The 23,712-nt window shown below is 43.2% G+C and overlaps 1 protein-coding gene across 7 annotated transcripts in view; it reads left to right on the top strand.

The window, feature by feature from the left end:
• The window catches only part of RBM33 (RNA binding motif protein 33), a 112,354-nt gene that overhangs the window by 33,480 nt on the left and 55,162 nt on the right, over positions 1-23,712 (top strand). For all 7 annotated transcript variants that reach the window (XM_060156285.1, XM_060156282.1, XM_060156284.1 and 4 more), the window contains 4 exons: positions 6,608-6,779; positions 12,159-12,367; positions 16,221-16,509; positions 23,047-23,105. In XM_060156285.1, the coding sequence (XP_060012268.1) occupies positions 6,608-6,779; positions 12,159-12,367; positions 16,221-16,509; positions 23,047-23,105 (729 nt within the window). The remainder of the gene's footprint in view (positions 1-6,607; positions 6,780-12,158; positions 12,368-16,220; positions 16,510-23,046; positions 23,106-23,712) is intronic.

The raw sequence follows: 23,712 nt of genomic DNA, 5'->3' as shown, positions 1-23,712 counted from the left end.
ACATCCAAGTTACTATCCTTCTGTTGGTGAGAAACAGTTCATCACCCCAGAAAATTCCCCCTTGTTTCTTTCTAGTCTGTCCTGACTCCTCTCAGAGGCAAGCCGTGTTCTTAGTTCTGTTGACTTAAATTAGTCTTTCCTAGTCTTTCCTTTGCATACATTTATGCAATCAGTTTGTGATGATGTAATGCTGTGTGCCTAGCTTCTTTTGCTCACCGTAATGTTTTTGAGTTTCATCCAAGTGGTTGTGTATGTCAGTAGTCAACAGTTCATTCCATTTTATGGATATACCTTATTTGTGTTCTGATAATAGATATTTGGGTTGTTTCCAGTTTTGTTTTTGTTATTATGAATAACTCAAAGCTTATCTTACACATCGTTTTGTGAATGTAATTTTTCGTTTCCCTTGGCATTAACTAGGAGTGGAATTACTGAGACAGGGTAGCAGTGTGTTTAATGCTGTAAGAAACAGCCGAATGGTTTTCCAAAGTGTTTGTACCATTTATACTCCCACCAGTCATGTATGAGAGTCTCAGTTCTCCCATTAGTTTATCTAGTTTTTGTACCATTATTTGTTGTAAAGGCTTTCCCATTGAGTTGCCTTAGTGCTTATGTTGAGAATCAATTGCCCACTTAAGTTTAGGTCTCTTTCTGGAATCTCTTTTTTGTTCTGTTGCCAATACTACACTATCTTGATTACTGTGGCATGAAATCAGGAAGTGTAATTCACCAGTTTTGTTCCCTTTTCAAGATTGTTTTGGCTATTCTCAGTCCTTTGAATTTTGCATATAAATTCTGTAATTCACTTGTCAATATCTATTAAAAATCTGGTTGGGATTTTTATGAAAATTACATTGTATCTTTAGATCATATTCGGGGAAAACTAACATCGTAATAACCATGTTGCCTGTTGATAAACAGTTTAATTCTTCCTACTAGTTTTTTTATTTCTTTCTTTTGCTGCGATCTCCAGTGCTATGTAGAATAGAAACATTGAGGGCACTGGTTTTTGCCTTGTTCTTCATAGTAGGTGTAAAATATTCAATATTTCATCAAGTAAGTAATATAAGCTACTTGGAGGTTTTTCAGTCAAATTGAAGTTCTTTTCTATGTCTAGTTTGCTGAGATATTTTTTTTTAAAATCAGAAATGAGTGTTGAATTTTGTCAATGCTTTTTCTGCATCTGTTGAGATAATCTTGTGACTTTTATCCCCCGTTTTATTAATGTGAATTAAATTGGCTTTAAAAGCTGTTAACTATATTCCCAAATTAATTTCCGTTTTGCAGGTTTTTCCATTAATGTCCTCTTTCTATTCTGGGATCCAGTCCAGGGCACCACATTGTTGTCTTGTCTCCTCTGGTCTGTAATAGTTTGTTGGTCTTTCCTGAGTTTCACGACCATGACAGTCTAAAGAAGTACTGGCCAGGTGTCCTGTGGAATGTCTCCCAACCTGGGCTCGTCTGATGTTTTTCTCATGATTATACTGGGGTTATGGGTTTTTGGAAAGAATACCATGGAGGTTAGGTGTCCTCATTCCATCATACCACTGGGTACAGGACCTCCCTGGCAATGTCAGCCTTGATTATGTGGTGAGGTGGCCTTTGCCAGTTAAAGATAGTAATTCTGTAAAGTTACTATCTTTTACTTTCTCTGCTCTCTTCTTTGGAAGCAAGTAACTAAGTCTAGTCTGCACCCAAGGCGAGGGAGAGGAGGGACTTAAGGTCCACTCCTGGAGGAGGGGAGAGTATGTACATATATTTGGAATTCTTCTCGAAGTAAGATTTGTTAAATTGATTTTTGAATGTTAAATCAACCTTATGCTTCCGGCTAAACCTCACTTGGTCGTGACGAATTTTCCTTTTATTTTTTGCTGGATTCCATGTGCTTTTATTTTCTTAAGGACTTTTGTGTCTGTATTCACGAAGGAGGTTGGTCTGTAATTTTCTTCTCTTGTAATTTTTGCACAATTTAATTGCTCAGTCTTTCCAACTTGTAAATTTTAACTGTTGGTAGAAATAGATACTTTTTGTATATCATGATATAGTAAAGAAGTATCCTCTGTCAAATATTTTGTAAGCACTAAAAACTTTTGGGAAGTTTTTTAAAGCAGTGTTCTCTATAGTTGTTTTCTACTGGGTTGGCCAAAAAGTTCCTTCAGTTTTTAAAGTAAAAATAAAAGACACATTTTTCATGTTCATCAAGAACTTTATTGAACAACACATTCACCCTTTTGTTCCACTACCTTCTGCCAAGAACTGCAAATAACTGTACCAGGTACCCTTTACAGTCTTCCAGGGAATTGAAATGTTTTCCATTAAGAGAAGTTTGTAAATGGAAATCCGAAGATGCAATGTCTGGTGAATACGACAGATGAATTAGAACTTCCCAGCCAAGCTGTTAACAGTTTTTGCCTGGTCATCAAAGAAACATGCGGTCTTGTGTTACCCTGATGGAAGATTATGTGTTTTCTGTTGACTAATTCCGGATGCTTTTCGTCGAGTGCTGCTTTCAGTTGGTCTAATTGGGAGCAGTACTTGTTGGAATTAATTGTTTGGTTTTCCGGAAGGAACTCATAATGGAGGACTCCATTCCAATCCCACCATATACACAACGTCACCTTCTCTGGATGAAGACTGGCCTTGGCGTGGTTGGTGGTGGTTCATTTCGCTTGCCCCACGATTTCTTCCATTCCACATTATTGTACAGTATCCACTATTCGTCGCCCGTCACAATTTGTTTTAAAATGGAACGTTTTCATTGCAGTTAAGTAGAGAATTGCATGCAGAAATAGGTCAGGAAGGTTTTTTTGCTTAACTTAACCAAGCTGGTGCAAATGATTTTCAGCGCTCGTTTGGATATTTTGTGTATGTCGGCTGTCTCCCACTTGGTATAACATTGATTGTTTTCAATTAATGTCTTGATTTGATCGCTGTCAACTTCATCTGGGCTACCCGACCCTGGAGCATGGTCAACGGAGAAATCTCCAGCACGAAACTTTGCAAACCACTTTTGACACGTTCAGTCAGTCACAGCACCTTCTCCATACACTGCACAACTGCACAAATCATGTTTTGCATTTCAGTTGCATTTTTGCCTTTCTTGAAATAATAAAGCGTAATATGCCAAAAATGTTGCTGTTTGTCTTCCATCTTCAGTATTAAAATGGCTACACAAAAATTCAACAGTTTTGATACTTTTTTTTTTATGCATGCTGATATGACAGCTGTCACAATACAGTCTAACAAAATTGTTTTGAATGAAGTTAGAGACAACTACGTGCTCCTGGAGCCACCTTACAGGAAAAACCAAACGAACTTTTTGGCCCACCCAGTATATATGATAAGACTTTAGTGGACTTGGCTATTTTTAAAGAACTTTCATGATGGTTTTCATATGCACCCTCTGTTAAGCATTACAACTACATGTTTCAGGTTTTCAGGATAATTAAATAGCTAAAGATCAAACCTCCAGATATTTCTGGCAGTGTCTATAATGAAATCAGAGATTTACATACGTATTTAAATTCTTACAAAATATAATCTTAGGCTAATTAAATTATTATATTGTTATCCAGCACCACCCTTCAGTGGAATTTTAGTTGTGAATGGAATATTGTGAATATGTATGAATATTCCATTCATAAGTATCTCTCTGCAGAGGAAGTCAGCATTTTGGCAGGTAGGTTAGTTAGTTAATTCTATAAGCACATAGGCAAAGGAGATGCCCAGTATTTAGAGTAAGAGGTAGTGACCAGTGGCTGAAGGAGCGAGTCTAGCTTAGTGAATGTTGCCAGGTGGCCTGCACTTGAGGCAACTGAGACCAGGCAGTGTTTCAGTTTTAGCTCAGGGCTTGTATAATCCTTGATGTAGTTCAGAGCTGAAGTGGACCCTGCGACTTGGACCAGAAGTTTGCATTCTAGGACATTCCATCTCTCAAAAAGCTACCTTGTGTCATCCTTTTTGTAGTCAGGCCCTCCCTCCATTCCTAATCACTGGTAACCAGTGCAGTTTTGTTTCTTGGAGAGTGTCATGTATGTGGAATTGTCGCAGAGTATCACCTTTTGAGTGATAAACCTTTTGACTTCTGTCAATCAGCATGATGCCTTTGTGATTGCACCCCAGTTGTTGTATCAGTAGTTCATTCCTTTTTATGGCCGAAAGAGCATTCCATAGTTTGGATGCACCATAGTTCGTATATCCATTCACTATTGTTTCTGTTTTCGGTGATCCAAAAGAGAACTGTAAACATTTTCCTGTAGGTTTTTACGTGAAATGACTATTGTAATAGAATCTTTGCTTTATTGGTAGTGATTTCCTTTCCTCCTCTGTGGCCTTGCTACTTAAAGTGTGTTCTGTGGACCTGCACGTTGGCTTCACTTGGAGCTTCTTGGAAATACAGAATGTCAGACCCCACCCTGCACCTGCGGAATCAGAATCTGCATCTTAGCAGGATTCCCAGTGATCGGTATAAACCTTAAATTTGAGAAGCACTGCTCTGGAGCATTAATGGCGGTGGAGAAGAGTATTTTGTAAGTGAGTTGACGTTTGCTCAGTTTGAACGTAGTGCAGCACAAACATAGCTGGGTCCATCTCGCACGTCACTCATTCTTGGTTTCAGATATTCAGTAAGACAGAAGTAATCGTATTAAACCAACAAAATGCAAACATTTTGGTACTTTAAAATTCTGTAGTGGAGGGGCTTCCCTGGTGGTGCAGTGGTTAAGAATCTGCCTGCCATTGCAGGGGACACGGGTTTGAGCCCTGGTCCGGGAAGATCCCACATGCTGCGGAGCAACTAAGCCCGTGTGCCACAACTACTGAGCTCGTGTGCCGCAACTACTGAAGCCCACACGCCTACAGCCTGTGCTTGGCAACAAGAGAAGCCACTGCAATGAGAAGCCCGCGCACTGCAACAAAGAGAGTAGCCCCCACTTGCTGCAACTAGAGAAAGCCTGCACACAGCAACGAAGACCCAGCGCAGCCAAAAATAAATTAATTAATTAATGAAAAAAAATTCTATAATGGACTTCCATGGTGGTGCAGTGGTTAAGAATCTGCCTGCCCATGCAGGGGACACAGGTTCGATCCCTGGTCCAGGAAGATCCCACGTGCCGCAGAGCAGCTAAGTCTGTGCGCCACAACTGTGTTCTAGAGCCCGCAAGCCACAACTACTGAAGCCCCCACGCCTAGAGCCCATGCTTCACAACAAGAGAGGCCACCGCAATGAGAAGCCTGCTCACCGCAACCAAGAGTAGCCCCCGCCCGCCGCAACTAGAGAAAGCCCATGCGCAGCAACAAAGACCCAACACAGCCAAAAATAAATAAGTAAAATAAATTAAAAAAAAAAGAAATGGACTAAAATTAAAAACAAAAAATTCTATAGTATGCTGAGTATCAGAATACTGAAAAGTGGTTTTGCAATCATTAGGCTAAAAGTTACAGTTTACATTCATTATTTTATTTTCAGGCATTTGATTCTCTACTTTAGGGTTTATAGCAATGAGTGTGTGCATTTTTTACACAGAAAATGTTGAGGAAAGAATCCAAAATGATTGTTTCTTTTTTTTTCTTGCACACTTTCTAATGAAGTAGTTTATATTTGTTTCTGTTAAGAGTAAAGGACTTGTAAGAATTATGAATGATGAGACTAAAGGAGTAGTTTCTGGGTCTTTTTTTTTTTTTTTTTTTTCAAGTTTACCAAAAGTCTTAGTGAACCTAATGGTCAGAAGGTACCTACCTTATTACCTAACAGTAGGTCACTAAGATGTAACATGAGGTGAAAGTGATTAGTGTCAAAAGGAACATGAGTTATACAGAAAGAATTGATGAAGAAATTACTTTTAGTTTGGGACCAGATTGGGCAGAATTTTTATAGGAATCCTGATGTAATGAAATATAAGATAAAAACTGGTTTTAGTGTGATGTGAATGAAGAAAAAAAATAGTTTTATGGTTAATAATCTGAGCCAGAGATGGTAATGAGCGAACACTAGGCAGTGGAACGAAGTAGAAAGGGGTGAGAAATGTTACAGGAAAGATTATGGAGGCTGAAAAAAACCAGATCAACCCAACAGCAGATTTGGAGCGCTTGCCTGGCATTGAAAGTCAAAGTAGATGGGGTCAGGAATTACAGGAAATGTGGAGCCTGTTTAATGGGAAGGAGTGTGCTGTCATCTAATGTGAGTTACAGGGTGGGTTATATGCTAATAAGCTCATGGAACACTAGTGTTAATTTAATTAATATATTGAACTTTGTTTAGCTCTGAATTAGACTCCAGGCCAGCAGGGATTTTTGGAATTCATGTTTGTTCTCTTAGAAGTATAAGTAGTAACAATGTGTAAGACTTTGTTTATTAACCAGGAGTAGGAATTTGAATTTTTTCTAACATTGTTAATTTTTAATGTTTGAGATTTTGTCTCCTGGGATCAGTTTAATGTTTCACATGGCTTTACAAATAGGACATTTTGCAGTATTTTTACATCTTGAATATAAAGAGCTTTTATGTGTGCATACACATATGTGTATACATAACCATTATTCAATATTTAATTCAAAAGAATATGAACTCGCTTTCCCTCCTCTTGTTTTTTGTATGTCTGCAATGTAGGGAGGCATGGAAACTTTGGAGCTGCAGAAGGACATGAAAGAGGAGTCAGATGAAGAAGAGGATGATGATGAAGAATCTGGACGATTACGTTTCAAAACTGAAAGGAAAGAAGGAACAATTATTAGGCTCTCAGATGTAACTAGAGAGAGAAGGAACATTCCAGAAACTTTGGGTAACGTTTTTTGCCTGTCTCCCATCCTTCACTCCCATTTCAACTTCCTCCATAGTACTGTTATGATTAACGAAACAGATAAAAAAAAAGTTGCCTTTATAGAGTATTATGCATGGCATTTACAGGGTGGATGGTCGTTGTGAGTTGAGAGCTGAGTTACGGTGCTGTACAGGTCAGTCTATAAACATGACTTGTCTTCTGGATTAAAACATGTTTGAATAAAATATTTGATTGTTTTTTTTAATAGTTTTTCTTTTGGAGTCTGTGGCTGCTCTCATGCATACTGTGCGGTTCCTGGCTGCTCTGGGAAGGTGGTGTGGGGTGGTACGGGGTCATTTTACCCTTCCCGAGACTGTCCAGGTTGCCAGGGCTAATTCTGGGCCAGACTGTTTTTATTTTGTACCTTTTAGTGTTATTATAACCATCTCTTTTTGCTGCTGTTGTTCTGTATGTCATTCCTCTCAGTGTTTAATGAGACAAGATGACTTGTTTGTAGCACAGTCAGTTGAACATCATTCCTGTTACAGACCTACTGCAGGCTGTTGCTAATCAGCAGAGCCTTTTCCAGTATTGACCCCCCGCCCCCTCTTGTCTGTGGCTCTGTCTAGTGCCCATTACAAAGAATAAAGCAGTGGTTCTCACATTTGAGCGGCAGAATCACCCAGAAGACGTGTTAAAACACATATTTCTGGATGCACTCTCAGCTGTTCTGATTCGGTAGCTTTAGGGTGGGGCCCAGGGAAGTTGCGTTTCTGGTGCGTTCCCGGGTAATGCTGTTCCTGCTGCTCTGGGACCCATACTTAGAGAGCCACTGGGATATTGTCCCGTACTCCAAGGAGGAGGGTAGGAGGGTGGAAGGATGGAAGGACAGAGGGTTGTTGTTCTTGTTCTCTGGTCTTGGTCAAAGTAAAAGTCAAGAAACTAACCATTAGTTACTACCTTTATTACTTCATAAAAGTGTTATTTGTAACCGTTTTCAGTCGAAACCCTGAGCATGTGTCTTTAAGTGGCAGATAGGAATTCTCTGTCAGGGCACTAAGCTCACAAGATGCCAAAGTTAACAGTAGTGAGCCAGTCTTACCATGTTCCTTTACTGAGTAAGGTTTGTGGAAAGGTTGACCTAGAGACTTAGTGTTCTCCATTTCTTCTCCCTCCAGTTTCCTCCTTCTACCTTTTGGCCCAGGATTTCCCTAGACTGTTCTTAAGTTATGGTATGAAGTTGCCGGTTAGTCTGAACCAGTACACCACAGGTTTCTAAGAAAGCAGAGCTGAGAAGTTGGGCTTGGGTAAAAGGAGATGAATCAAAGGTCTTAAAACGGGGATGAAAAGACTAAAAGTATCCGTCAGCAGGAGTAATTGGTAACATTACAGAACAAGCTTATTGGAATAGATAGACATCTCAATCTTGGGCTGGGATAAGATGAACAAAGGAAAGATGGCGCCCCTGGCTGAACACCAGAGGGCAATGGGCAGCGGCTTATTAGGGAAGGAGGGTGGCATGTGGGGCGGGTGGTGGTGGTGAATCATCCCTTTTCTGCTTCTGTGTAGCTGGCCTGTGGCTTTGTTACATAAGTTGGGGAACATATGTGTCAAATCTTAATAATTGGGATAGCTACACGTTCTAAGGATGTGAAATCACTTCACAGACACCGTCAGGAATGGTGGCCTTCCCTCTCTGCAGCCAGCTCCTATGGGCCCTGCTGCATTTCATGGGTCACCCTCCCCGCATCCTCAGCGCCCTTGCTTCTCCCGTCCCCTGGTCCTCAGCTACGGTCTTCTCATCTCTTTTCACTTTACCTTGACCCAAGCACTGATGTGTTCTGAAATGTCCTGCTTGCCTGTGTTCATAATTTGTACTTGTTTCATTCCTGCATCTCTTTCTTTTCAGGATCTTTGCCTCATTTCATTCTTTTCAGGGTCATTTGTACTTCCTTAACTGAAAAGAATTTGTGTCGAATCTTTTTTTTTTTTCCTTTTTTTCTTTTTAGGGCATTTCTCAGTTGCTATAGTCATGTCATCCTGAGACAGGAGGGTGGAAGGTGGGTAGTGATGGGCAGGTTGGCCCTTTACATACGGGCAGAGAGGGCCTGGGGTTCTTAGAGGCAGAGTATCTGAAGCATAAACAGTTTGACCATTTACCATTTTTTTAAACGTTAAGAAAAAAGGCTTTAAATGTATTTGTGCAGAATGTGATTCTTTGGCTAGATAATAGGGCAAGTAAAAATGATACTTAAAAGTATCTTTCTCTGTTCCCTATTTGTAAGCCCTAACTTAAGAAAGCTTAGTGTTTGAAAACATGAGTTTTCTAATACCTGAAAAGTTAGGATTATTCCCAGTACAAAAACGATTTTTCTATTCATTTTAGAGATTGGTTTCCTAAAGCAGTGAGCTCCCTTATTTCCTTAAGACCCCTCCCCCCAACAAAAGGTTAATTTTATATAGAAGAAGAATATTCAGTGAGAAAGAGAAGCTACTACAGTATTTGGTATACTAGAAATTCACATAAATTTGTACTCATCACTTTGTATACTCCTGGTGATAGAAATACCAGTTTCAGGTTCTGTATACAGTTGCTTGCACTTACCTGATTGTATAAAGCTGCTTACCTACTCTTTGTAATGGAATTGAAACACCTTGCTACCGGAGTATATATGTCGTTTCATATGATATGTGTTTCTTGACAAATGGTGTCTTTTAACATTCTGAATACAAATAAAAACAATCATTTTGTGATATCATTGATTAATGTTAAGAACACTCCACTCTAAAAAGAATGAAATGATGGTCTGGCATCCCCCATTTCTGACCCTTCCATCTGCATGTGGACTAGTGAGTTCTTTTCAAAATCTGGAAGGGCATTTGGTCACTTTTAGTCTTCTTTACATTCAAATATATGATGTCATCCTTAAATATGAAGAACACTAATTCATATTTATGACAGTCTTGACCATTGTAGAACCTGATTCACAGTTGTTGATCTGTATTTTGAATTACAGATTGGATTAGATATGGAATTTTGGGCTTTTAACCTGAGTTACGATCTTAAGTAGTGAGCTTTTATCCTCAACCAGGATTCTGGGAATTAAATACCTTAGAGAAAATGTGACTGTTTCTCAGTTTTCCCAAGGATGGTACAAAACTACGTACTTAGGAAATACATTCATTCATTACGTAAAAAGGACCCCATTGGGTAAAAGGGCTTAATTCTCTCACAGAATGCAGTTGGGAAGGGTTTCTAGCACATGCATGTGTAAGGGAAAGATTTATTTTGAATGGAAATGTCAAAAGCCATCTCTAAAACGTGGGTGTCATTGACCAGTTACCCTGAAGTGTCAGCACAGCAGTTCAGAGCTGCCAGTTCTTTTGCCCTAGGAGGTGGACCTCAGATTCTCGTTGGAAGCAGTACAAGCAATAAATGAAAAACTATGTTCATTTTAGTGAGGCTTTGACAGTTCTTTCTGTATGAGGAGGCGCTAGATTTTGCCGTGTCCTCAGTTCCACTGGCACATGTAATATGTTAAACCATGTTTTACTGCTTTAACCTGAAGACCGTTGTTGTTATGCCCACATAAAGTCCTTGAAGTAATGTCCTCGGCTAATTTTGCTTAAGGCAAAGGATCTTTGGGAACAATATTTTCATCTAGTAATAAACAGTTTAAGGTCACCTAGTACCAGCAATAGGATACTGCCTTCAGTTTACACGATGGTCCTTGTATTTGCAAGATTTTCACAAATTTCTTGATTCAGTTACCTGTTTAAAAAAGAAAAAAACTCAGACTGTCATTTGTTTTTATTTTGCCAAGTAAACTGTTTTATAGATATTCATTATGTATTCAACTATTATGAAATTATTTATATGTAAATATGTTTTTCTTAAGCACATTTTAGAAAGGGACAACACTGTAAAACCTTGTTACATTGAGCTATATCTCTTTACTTTGTAATATGGACATAGTTCAGAAAACACTTAAAGGGAAATTAACATTTCAGTTGAAGTTACAAATGTAATTTTCATCCTGTCATATTTTGGTGACCTTTTGTGACAGCTTGTCTCAATTGGAGGAAAGCATTTTTACTTGCTGATTAAAGATGTCATTTGAAACCATTTTATTACTGGGGATAGTGAAATTAATCTTGACACTTAGAACCACTAGCAAAATAATTGCTGATTCACTGCATAAAATGTGTATGTGAACCAATCATGTAGTCAAGATGAGAATAAAAGTGTGTGCTTGTTAAGAAGAGATTAAATTTTCTTTTGTATGGAGTCAAAGATTCATTTGAAAGGGAGGGGAATACCATAGAAACAATTTCAAGAAAATGAAATGTGGCTTAGAGGTTTTGGAAGAGTTTGGAGATGATTATGGAATCCAAGGTAGGCGATAAACTGGTAATATTTAAAATTTACCCTTCACTGTGGAAGAGGGCATAACAATCTTTCTTAGTAGAATTCAGTGAAATCTTTAGAAGGTATTCATTTATTAATGGAAGATATATTATCATAACTTAGATAATATTTTAAAATAAAGGAACCATATTTAAATAAGTTAGCATTTTTCTTCTAGGAATTCAGAATAATGTGCCAACTGAAGTTTCTTAGGGCCAGAGCCTATATGTTTCTTGTATCCCTAAAGCATTGGTCAGAGAGGTGAGCAGCCCCTACTGGGTGTCCCAGAAATATCTGCATTAATGAGTTTTTTTCTTTTCTGGCTTTGCTCTCATTTGCTGTAGCTTCCCTATCAGACTGCATGGATATAAGCCTTTCTTCACAGAGTAAAGTTGTTATTTAAAAAAACATAAACCTGAAAATCTGAAATGACAGTACTAAATAAGTTTCCATTTTTTATGAAATTAACTTAAGTATTTGACTCGAGAGTGATTTTATTAGTTCTGCTTTTAAAGCAGAACAATCAGGAATTTGTCATTTTTGAGTCTCTGTGTCACTGTGTATTAACTAATACTTGTCCTGGTTCCGCTTAGAAGAGTGTCCTAGTTTAAGACTGGGGGAGCCAGGTCTTGACCAGCGTCATCCGCCATCACTGCAAGATGCCTAGCAGATTAAGGGCGGTGGTTGAGTTGAACTTCAGCTCCTTCTTTTTAGCTTCCCTCAGCACAAATGAAAACACTTTAAAATTTACAGGCGATCCTTGTATTTTATTACAAGGGAAAGGCATGTCTTCCATTTAACTGGTCTCACTCATGGGGCCTGAGTGTCTCTGTGATTGTATCCTACTTGATGCTGCTAGTTGAGTTGTTCGTAGTGGGTGAAGCACTTGCTGTTCCTAAGTTTCATCGTCATGTAGTTCTTTCCTGTTTTTCCCTGTAAGTCTGAGTTAGGCTATTCGAAGGTATCTAACACATATGCATCTTTTCAAATAGAGCTTTCAGCAGAAGCCAAAGCTGCGTTGCTTGAATTCGAAGAAAGGGAGCGACAGCATAAACAGGGCCGCTACGGCTCGAGGCGGGGAGGAAGGAGAGGAGGTTCGTCCATGTGTCGTGGAGTGGGAGACCAGAGGAGAGAGAACAGTGAGAGGGGAAGAGCCAAGGATCACAGGCCCGCCCTGCTGCCCACACAGCCACCTGTGGTGGTAAGTTGTGTAGTTTCATTGTGGGAGCTTTTGCAATTTCAGATGAAAATACGCTTTTGTGTGGGTATCATATTTTGCATTTATCTTAGTCTGAAATTAAAATTGAGTAAAAGGCATAATGGCTCAAGTTTCTTTGTAATCTATAGTATGATTTCGTGTATGGTCACACACATTCAGTCCTCTAGTATTCAGGTAGTGCAAACTAATTCTCTGCACACTACTGATAAAGAGAGAGGCGATAAGGAGACCTGGTGTCCTCCCGTGGCCGAACCACAGGGGAGCCTTGCTTTTACCTTCTGCTTGTGGAGACGTGCTGCTCCTGCGAGCACCATTCTGAAAATACTGGACGTCTTACATCTAGAATCTGGCAGTAATGGCATATTTTATAAAATATTTTTTCTTATACACTGCTTACCGTAGGTTTTTCCTTAAATGTAGCAGTTTCTCTTACAAGTAACTATCATATCCTATCCATAAAAATGGAGATTGTCATATCCATAAAAAGTTTTCATAATTTAGGAAGAAATCAAGTACTTGTAATTTCAGCTTCATTTGAATTTCCTCTATTTCAAAGATGAGACATCTCAGGAATAAAGACAGGAATTGTGATTTGTTGTTGTTGTTGTTCCTTCAGTTAGCTGCAGGATCTTACAGCTTTTTCCTTCAGAAGTCAGTCTTCAAGGACAGATTCATTTAATATAAATATGTGTCCACACTGTCTACCCTCCTACATTATTACCTGAGTTTAGGGGGAAAACCACACTTTGCCTCCGTGTACAAATGTTATGTTTTAGGAGGCATTCATTTGTGAAATAACAAAGTAGAAAAGATGACTTACTGTTTTTTTGTTTTGTTTTATTATTATTACTTTTAATTAATTTTTATTGGAGTATGGTTGCTTTGCAGTGTTGTGTTAGCCTCCACTGCACAACAGAATGACTCAGCCGCACACATACAGATATCCCCTCCCTTTTGGACTTCCCTCCCATTTAGGTTACCACAGTGCGTCAGGTAGAGTTCCCTGTGCTGTACGGTGCGTTCCCGTCAGTTGTCTATTTTATACATAGTATCAATAATGTAAATGTGTCAGTCCCAGTCTCCCAGTCCCTCCCACCCCACTCCTTTCTCCCTTGGTATCCATACATTTGTCCTCTAAGGATGACTTAACTGTTTTAGCATGAGAATTCTAATTTTGATCTACAGGGAAGAGAGGTAGGTGGGTTGATTACAGCATAAAGAGGTTGATGATATTAATAACTGCTGTCTGCTCATACAACTGTTCTTAAGCTTCTCTGATAGCGAGAAGACTGGCCCTTCATTTTTTTCTTTTTCTTCTCCATCCCGTCTCCTCGCCCCCAACCTCCACTTGCCGTGTACTAAACAGCCAACTCCGTTATTTTGGCCTCCTGGAGGGGAACCAGCCACACAGGAGACCAGTTTTTGCATAATTGTGTCTCCATGATCCTGGAAAAGTAACAGAACTCCCTGTTTTCTTATCTACATAGAGGAAGTATGCGCCCATATGTGCCTCCTTCAGAGAGGCTCAACTGCGAGATCTGTGAGTGCTTTAAAAACGTTGCCCAAGTGTCAGTTGACCTGAGTCCCTCCCGACAGTGATGCCATATCTGTGGAATTCTGTAGATGCTATAGGGCTCCCAGTGAGCTGGGACTGAACCCACTCCTGGAGCTTTGGCATATATGCTCTATGCTCATCTTTGCTAGTCAGTGGTGTTTTAAAGCTGCAGTTTACTGAAACGGTCACAACTGTCTGAAATGACCTTAACCTCGCTCACACTTGGGTCCACCCTTGATCCTGGCCACTCCCCACCCCAGAGCTGTCTCTTTGACTCTTCACCCTCAGAGTTCTGGAAAGAATAACCTTTGCTCACCGTCTTTGCTTGTGTCCATTTTCTCGGTCCGTCCCTTGCTGCCTGGACTTCGTGCCTTTCCCTCTCCCGGATGTGCTTCCAGAACCGCCACCTGGCGTGTGCAGTCCGTCCTGTTGGACTGCACTCTGGGACCTTGGGCATCACCCACGAGCTCCTCTTTCTTGAGCCTTTCTTATTTTGAGTGTCTGAGCTTGGGGTGTACTCTCTTCTCTTCCAGCAGGGCCCCTTCTGTCTCTCCTGTTCCTCTGGCTGCGTTGTTCTCAGGCCTCTTTTTAGTCAGAGCTCTCAGTCAGCAGCATTGACCTTCCTGCCATCTGCTGTCTCCACACGAGTCTGGGTCTGTAGCCCTAGCCTCTTGCCAGCTCAGTTTCTTCATTTCCTAGCTGCCCTGGGCCTCTCTGCATGGGTGTCGCCCAGGCCCTAAATTCCCCTTGTTTAAAACACACGATTTCCTTAAAAATCCTTCATGCTCTTGAGTGAATGGCCCTGCACTGTGCTCATTCCCAGTTCTGTTCAGATTGAGCTTAGCTGTCCCTCTGTCAGCGTGCTCTCCGTGTGGATTCAGTGATGAATGAGATAGAAAAGACTCCCGCACCATGTGCAAATGTGCACATTACAGATGTCATGAGTCAGAGGAGGGAACAGACTGGTTTCTGGGAGCATATGCATGTATCCACGGATTTAAGCCGTTTCCAGAATCTTTAGAGAAGTCCTCCCTGAGGAAGGATAGGTTAGACAGGGTCATGTACACTTTGGTTTCAAAATTCTCATTGTTCCATTGAAATGTCTTCTTCCTGCTGCTCTTGTTCAGACCGCGGCCATTTCTTCCATTCAGCTCCCACCGTAGCCTGTTAAATGGTCTGTCTTGTTCCATCCTCTTTCCCCTCGTCCATCTCACACACTGTTAGTCATCGTCGTCATGCATGCTGTGACAACTGAGAAGCCTCCGTAATTTGGCGTCATCCCGGGGAAAACAGCTCATTATACGAGACACTTTGGCCGGTAGTAGCCTGCTGCCTCTACTGCTGCGTGTGGCCAGTTTGGTTAGTGGCTACAAGCAGGACTTGTGGAATCAGATTCTCTGCTCTTCTGCTTACCAGCCACTTGATCTTGTAAAAGGAGAGTCCTAACAGGGGCCCACTGCATAGGGTGGTTGGGAATGAGTCAGTTACTCCACATACTGACCTCTGAGTAGGTGCTTAAAACACAAGAGCCCGGTGCTCTGCAGCTGTTGCTGTGGGTGGTGGTTTCCTGCTCTCCAGCGAGTCTTCCATGAAACAGCCCGAGATCCTTGACCACCTTGAGGGTGTATTTTCCCACCTTCGCATCCTCCGGTCTTCAGATGTGGCTGTAGCCACACTGGTCTCCCCCTCGTGTACCCAGCAGGCATGTGTTTCTGCCTCTGCTGCTCTCTGGTGATTCTGTTCCCCTCCTGGCATGGCACGTCTCCTTCCCCTCCTTCCTGGTTCGGATGCCGTCTTCTCAGGAGCTTCCCCCCACTCCTTTCAGGGAGCCCTTTGTCCTTTTCTGCAGCCTGGTTTCTAGCAGGGTTGTTTGTGCACGTTCTCGCCTGGCTCCCTAGGCTTTCTCAAAGGGGGACAGGGCTGGCTGTGCAGGGACAGCCCAGGGCAGGTTGTGTTCCGTCCCCAGCGCAGCGCTTGGCTCGCGGTGGGCAGTTTTGATGGTGGAACTGCACTTTTTTTGCTTTTGGAATCCATGCGTGTTATTCTGGGGCTGCGGTTTTCCCTCCTGGCCCTGAGGTCGACTCGTGTTGTACGGCAGTGGCCCTTACTGTGAGCAGGCGAGCAGCTTATTTATCCTGCTGTTTTACACAAGCTGCTCCTGTAAACTTATTTCTAAGTCGTAACTTCACAGTTCAGTCGATGTGAAATCTGTAAGGCACTGGCTTTTTTTCTTCTGAGCGTTGATCTCTGTGAATGTGTCTCTTTTCCGGTACTCTTCAGGCGCACTCTCCGAGGTTAATTCCTCCTCCACAGCCTCAGCCTCCCCCTCCGCCACCACCGCCGCCGCCTCAGCAGCAGCCGATCAGAAGTCTGTTCCAGCAGCAGCAGCTCCAGCCTCTGCTTCCCCTGCAGCATCCCCACCATCCCTCCCCTCCTCAAGGGATGCACCTGCCGCCCCAGATTGAGGCCCCGAGGGCGATGATGACCCCTCCTCCTGTGACTCCACAGCAGCCCAAGAACATACACATAAATCCCCACTTCAAGGGGGCAGTGGTGACGCCCGTTCAAGGTACGTGTCTCCGTTGCTGTTGTAAAGTTCCAGGTTCCTCTGGCAGATCATTCTCACGTGCAGATCTGTAAGGACCACGTGGATTCCCTGACTCTTCCCCCACCACTCAGATGCGTGCTGCCTGGCCAGGCCACGCTCGTCTGCTGCAACACGTGCGTCTCTTGTTGTATCATTCAGTGGCGGGTACTGAGAAGGCACAGTAAATGTAAAGGGCATCAGAGGTAATTGTGGAAGTGCCTGATTGGTGTTCTTCATAAATTCCCAGGTGGGGATGTTTGCAAAGTGAATGTGCCCTTCAGGTTCCACTCGGTGTGCTTGCTTTGAGTTCCAGAGGTACAAACCCATCTTTTAGTTATTAATTCTAAGTGAATAACCTCTTCTGTTATGATTACAGATGCATGTTCCCGAAGCTGGGAAACTAGTTTTGAGCAGTTGATATGGAGCATATCTTCATGCATCTGTTCAACACAGTGTTGATTGAGATCCTGCTCTCCCTGGCATTGGAGATATATTGGTGAACAAAACAGACAGTGCTTTCTGCAGTTGTGACCTGGCTTTCTAGCAGAGACAGTGAGCAGTAAACGTCATAAAATAAGAACGCTGTGTGGCGTGTTAGAGGACAAGCATACGGTGACACACATGTGCAGGGTTGGGGGCATCGGGGTGGGCTTCAGCTTTCCATGGGGTGGTGAGGGCCGGCTTCATTAAGAAGGGAAGAGTTGAAGGTCCAAGAGCTAGTGACGTGACTCTTTCGGGGGAGAATATTCCGGGCAGAGGGGTCGGCAAGTACAGGGGCTCTTACTTCTGGTGAGACTATGCCTTTTGTGTTCAAGTAACTAAAAAGAGACCATGTAACATTAAAAGAGTGATAAAGGTGGAAAGAAGTGCGGAACCTGGGTCAGGTAAGACCTGGGAACCATCCTGAGAGCTTTGGCTTTTGTTCTGAGCGACGTGGGCTGTGATTAGAGCAATTTGAGCAGAGGAATAATGTGATCTGGTGTATGTTTTAAAAGGGTTATTCTTGCTGCCGTGTTGAGAGTGGGCTTGTTAGGGTGGCAGGGGTGGAGACCAGGCATTCAGCTAGGAGGTGACCACGGTAATCCAGGTAACAAATGACATGGCTCAGGTCAGGGTGGTGGTGGTGGTTAGGGGTCAGATGCTGGATGTAATTCAAGATGGAGCCGTTGGGCCGGATGAGCATGAGAGGGGAGGAGAGGCGGAATGATGCCGAGGGGGCCTGAGCATTTGAGGGGTGGAGTTGCCGTCACCTGAGAGCCCTTGGGGGAGAGCAGGTTTTGAGGAGCAGCACAGCAAAAGTTCTGTGCTGGAGATGCCACCTAGACGTGCAGGTGGAAGTGTCACGTATGAAGTTACTAGGAAGAGTTGAGACGAGGGGTCTGGGCGCAAAGCAGAGGTGGGGGTTTGTTGGCACAGAGGTGGACCTAGAGTCTGCACCCAGTGGGAGACCCAGGCGTCATCGTGTCGGGGAGACTGAGGCCTGGAGCCTGGGGCCCTCGACGTGATAGGCGGGGGCCCGCAGGGAGTCGGAAACCCAAGGAGTGTAGAGGACGGGGGCAGCAGGGGACCCACTGCTGCCAGGTCGTTGGGGACGGGCCTCAGGCCGCGTGCTGCACGCGGCGGTAGAGGGGTCTTTGGGGTTTTGACAGAGTGGTTTTGGTGAAGTGGTGGCAGTACATGCCTCACTGAGGTGGGTTTGAGAGGGAGCGGGCGCACAGAAATGGGAGATGGTTGTACTGACAGTTGTCAAAGGTGTCCTGTTGAGACAGAAGCTGGGGAGTGGAGGTGCCGGGCAGCATTGGCGCCCACTCGAGCTGTGGGTCCTGACCGGAGACCCGGCCGCGTGCTTGCACGCTCTTCTCCAGCCACACTCACCTTTCTGTGTCAGGTGCAGCCTAGACGGAGCTGGACTTGCTGGAGTCCAGGTGTTGGCAAAGCAGTAGAGAAGGCGCTTTGCTCATAATGAAGGGCTGTGGCGTGTATGGTGACAAGGGGCCAGGAGATCTTTGAGGGTCCAGCAGTTGGAGGAGCTGGGGTCCCGGAGGAAGAGGAGTGGAAAGGTAGAAGGTAGTGCGGCAAGAAGGGGGACTCGTAGAGATTGCGTACGGTCGCGGATAATGCCCAGGTCTCAGGTGTGGTGGAGCTGGGACAGAGGCTGGCGGCCGGGCGCCTGGTGGCAGGGTGCTGGAGCCTGAGCATCGCTGCCGAGGCCTGAGACACGGCTGGTGTTGAAGACGGTGAGCTAGGAGCTGGACTCTGAGACACAGGAAGGAAAGAGCAGTGGTGTGACCAGTACGTGGGCAGCAGTGGGGGTTCCTGGGCCGTGTTGTCCGATAACATGAGATCCGAATCTGGGGTCTGAAACAGCAGTGAGGACCGAGAAGGATCCCCCACCCCCACCCCCGCTCCGGAGCCAGCGGGAAGAAGGCTGAGGGAGACAAACAGCCTCATCCTTTGGGAGAGTTAGATTTCCATTAGACCAAGAAGGGGAAGAGCTGAGGCCATCACAGCTTCTGCTGATGGTGAACTTGGAATTCGAAAGGGTCAGGAAGTTCCAGAAGTTGGAGAGAGGCCTGAGATAGGACTTGGAGTATGGGAGAAAGCCAGGGCCTGGCGTCACCATGAAACGGTGCTGTGGCCTTGGAGCAGAGGGCTGTGAGGGCAGCTGGCTGGCCGTGGGTGTCAGTGTCCGTGTGTGGCTCTAGGAGTTGCTCTTGTTTTACACACCCAGGAGGGTCAGAGTCGGGTTGGTACCTGTGGGTCCCTGAGCCTCCTGCCCTGGCCCCTTCCCTTGTCCCCATGCTGTGCTGGAGTCACTCGTTGGCCTCACCCCCTCCCAGGGCTCTTAGCTCCCAGGGGCAGGCAGTATGGCTGCTGCACTTAACCTTTGTAGTCCCTGCAGCTAGTGCACCGGTGGCCTGGGTCTCCTTCAGCAGCTGTGGGATGAAGGAACCAGCACACGCTGCGTGAAGGGGGAGGACGACTCATTGGGGAAGCCTGTTCCACAGCGGCTTCCCAAGACATGCAACTGCAGTAAATCTAATTTGTCGAAATAATTTTACTGATGTCAGCATCTGCTACTGTGTATTTCTTTCTAAAATTGAATGGAAAACTGGCAGTTGGTAAGGTGCACAGATTTTCTTTAGCTTAATGAAAATAAACAGTGTTGGAACTACACAGTGGGAAAGCTATAAGGAAACCCCAAGCTGTCCTCTAGGCATGAAAATAGTGTGCCTTGCCAGAGTCAGTTGCCAAATGGGTACAGAATGCAGGCCTTGCATCCCAGTGCTTGTGCCTGATTCAGTAGGTACAAGATCAGCTTTCTGACAAGAGTTTTTAAACTCTTAGAACCAGCTAAATGTGTTCTCCTCATGAAGCCAGGCGACTCAGTGCCCCACCCACGTTCCTTCTCTTTAACGTACCTTTGATCTTGAGAACCCTGACACAGGGAGAGAGAGAGATTGCCTTTGCAGGGTATACACTCAGAACACTGTCGAAGCAGTTGTTTATTCGATATTAAATGAACGAGCTTAATGAAATAGAAAGCCGCCGTTATTCTTGAGAGAGGCTGAATGTCTAGTGGTCTCCTGTACATGAGAGAGAGATTAACCCGTGATTCTCAGAGCCTCGGGCAATTAAAAGATATTTTAAAAAACTGTTTTTAGGGCTTCCCTGGTGGCACAGTGGTAGAGAGTCCGCCTGCCGATGCAGGGGACACGGGTTCGTGCCCCTGGTCCGGGAAGATCCCACATGCCCGGAGCGGCTGGGCTCGTGAGCCATGGCTTCTGGGCCTGCGTGTCCGGAGCCTGTGCTCCGCAATGGGAGAGGCCACAACAGTGAGAGGCCCGCATGCCGCAACAACAACAAAAAAAACAACTGTTTTAAAAAATTTAAAAATGTATGCACACCATTGCCTGATAGCACATATTTTCTTTTCAAGGATGAAGAGTGTTCTATCATATTATAATTAACGAGTTTTGGTGGAAATTTAACTTGTTTTCCAGATTTTCAGTATTAGAACTGTGGTAATGAATTGAAACAATCAATTTAGTTCATTAATTCGTGGGACAATATGGGAAATAGATATTAAATATCAAATATAAAGAGTTCAGGGTTCAACTAGAATGATCTGTTAGCATTACAGGTTTTATTTTATTTATTTATTTTTAAAATTTATTTATTTATTCATTCATTCATGGCTACGTTGGGTCTTTGTTGCTGCATGCAGGCTTTCTCTAGTTGCGGCCAGTGGGGGCTACTGCTACTCTTCGTTGTGGTGTGGGGGCTACTCTTCGTTGTGGTGTGCGGACTTCTCATTGCGGTGGCTTATCTTGTTGTGGAGCATGGGCTCTAGGCGCCTGGGCTTCAGTAGTTGTGGCACGTGGGCTCAATAGTTGTGGCATGTGGGCTCAGTAGTTGTGGCACGTGGGCTCAGTAGTTGCAGCTCACAGGCTCTAGAGCTTAGGCTCAGTAGTTGTGGTGCATGGGCTTAGTTGCTCTGTGGCATGTGGGATCTTCCAGGACCAGGGCTCGAACCCATGTTCCCCGTGTTGGCAGGCAGATTTTTATCCGCTGTACCACCAGGGAGGCCCTAGCATTACAGGTTTTAAATTCTCTCCTGTTCACAGTGAAGAAGGAGGCAGATAAGTCGAAGTGTTCTGCTTGCAAACCAGGTCGTGGGCTACGAGACTTCTGCAAAGATGCTTTGCAAACACGTTGGCAGTCTGACCACGGCCCCCCTGGGTTTGGCTAGATGTCTGATCTGCTTCTATCACACCTGTTCTCAGATGCTCTCTTCTGTCATCTTTTGTTCTTTTTCTCTTCTTTCTCTTTCCTTGCTTTTTACAGTTGATTAAAAAAAAATTGCCAACTCATCAGAAGGCTTCTGTGTAAGAAATCTATTAATTATGATGGGATTTCTTGCTCTCATCCATCCCCCCTCCCCGCTCCCCCCGAACTTAGACTTAAAATACTTACCCTTTCATTATGTTGGAATTATTTGATAGGAATTGTTGTTTAAATCCCAAGTTTATAAATAAGTGGTACATATTCTTGGAGATCTGTGTATTTTCTATTTGGTAGTTAATTTTAAAAACACTGTCTTTGTATTGTTTACTATGTAGTTTTTTTTCTTCCTCACTTTCATTATGATCTTCTGAGGTCAGAGATACTGTATTAGTTTTTTCTTTCTCCACTTCACAGTCTGATATTTTGCTTCAGGTATATAATCCATGTACCCCAGTGCCTGTTAGCTAGCTGTATAAAATTTTATATTGTCTTGCACAGTGACCCACTGTTACTTTGAAATTTTGACTCATTAGATTAGATTGTCAAGAGGGATGGACTTCTCCCATTTTTACATTTTATCAAAGGAAGTTTCTCTCGGTCTCACTTTTTGGCTTTGGTCAGGCAGTTGACACAGGCCCTTACACTGTATCACTTTCAGTTGGACCTGTGGAAGTGTGATGTTAATTAGAAGCTGAGTTACGGAATTCTTTGAGTAATCATAATAACTAAAAAAAAAAATTCATCCTTAGCACTCTATTTTTTTTTTTTTTGTGGTACGTGGGCCTCTCACTGTTGTGGCCTCTCCCGTGGCTCTGGACGCGCAGGCTCAGCGGCCATGGCTCACGGGCCCAGCCGCTCCGTGGCATGTGGGATCTTCCCGGACCGGGGCATGAACCCGTGTCCCCTGCATCGGCAGGCGGACTCTCAACCACTGCGCCACTAGGGAAGCCCTGGCAGGACGTTTTAATGGAAGATATAGCAGGCTACCATGTAGCAGTCACCACTCGGGTGGGCATTTTTTTTCACCCCCAAAATCAAAATCACTATAAGGCATATGTTTTAAATAGCTTAAACATATCTGATTTAGCCCCATGGTGTGAAACTAGCATCTGGCTTCTTCCCTATGATAAAATGTGTGTTTTAAAATTATTTGGCTCCTTGTTCTTCTGGTAAGTTGATGAGAGTTCAGCCTGTTTAAACACAAAACTAAGACAAGCTAGTAGTCTTGGCATAGCAGGTTTTTGTGTAGGTCATTCTTTGTCACAATATCCTGGGTGTGTGTGTTTTCCTTTCTCTGCCTGCTTCACTTCCTCCTTCCCTCCTCCTCTCTCTTTCATGATCCTAGAGGATTTGGGTTTAAATTCGTATTTGATTGGAGTCAGACAATATAACTCGGATTAGATAGCCTGGATAACCTGGGTATGGATGTCAAAAATAAAGTAGGTTTTTTATTGTAGAGGAATAATATCTCCTTTTGTTGCAAAATATTTTAATTCTAAATAAGAATTCACTGTTGAAATTTAAGCTTCTGCTCGTGCTATTGTATACTGAAGGCAGAAGTTCTCTCCCCTTTCCCTTTATGGAATTGTGAAAATATTCAGCACTTAGCTTAAGTGTAAACTTATTATATGTATTATACACATAGTATATATTTTTCATTAAGCTTAATACATTGTACTCCTTTTCTGGTGGGTTTGGATGTGTTTGTAATGAAAGGTGTTTTTCTTGCAGTGCCCTTGCTGCCAGTCCCAAGCCAGCCGAGACCTGCTGTGGGACCCCAGAGATTCCCGGTGAGTAGCAGCTGCCCCTTCTGCTCTGATAGGGATGAGCATGCCTTTATTAGGAAATATTACTATAGCAAATATAAGTGGTTCCAGCTAAGTATAAGTTGAAGGATTTGTAAATATTGACAATAAGTTTTGCAGTGGAAAATGTTTGTTAAAAGCTTAAGGTCAGTGGATTTTTGAGAATGGAATTAATTTTGTTTAACTGTAAAATTGTTGAATCAGGATCATCAGTAGAATGGCTTTCGTCTTAAAGAATATGAATTTTGATTTTATTGTTGCCTTATGTTAAAGTGAAAAAGGCCCTTTATTATCGTGTGTGTGGGGGGAACATGTGCATTTGGGTAAGTACGGGTATGTGTGTGCAATTGTAGGGAGTAATGATGAGATGTCTACTTGTTTTTAAAAAAACCCTCAGAAGTCTTCATGAGCCATTGGTTTTATATTTTAAAATGGAGGTTTTCTTTTTAAAATATCTTTAAGAGAAAACACTCCTCCCCACACTTTCCTGTAGTTCCCATAACTTTATCCATTCTTGTAACATGTTTTAAGTAGAAGAAAAATGTCCATTAAATAGTTATATTTCGTTTTACTTGAGTTTTAGGTTTGATGT

This window comes from Lagenorhynchus albirostris, chromosome 8 (assembly GCF_949774975.1).
Source record: "Lagenorhynchus albirostris chromosome 8, mLagAlb1.1, whole genome shotgun sequence".
NCBI classification, from domain to species: Eukaryota; Metazoa; Chordata; class Mammalia; order Artiodactyla; family Delphinidae; genus Lagenorhynchus; species Lagenorhynchus albirostris.
This window is presented reverse-complemented; position numbering and strand designations above follow the sequence as displayed.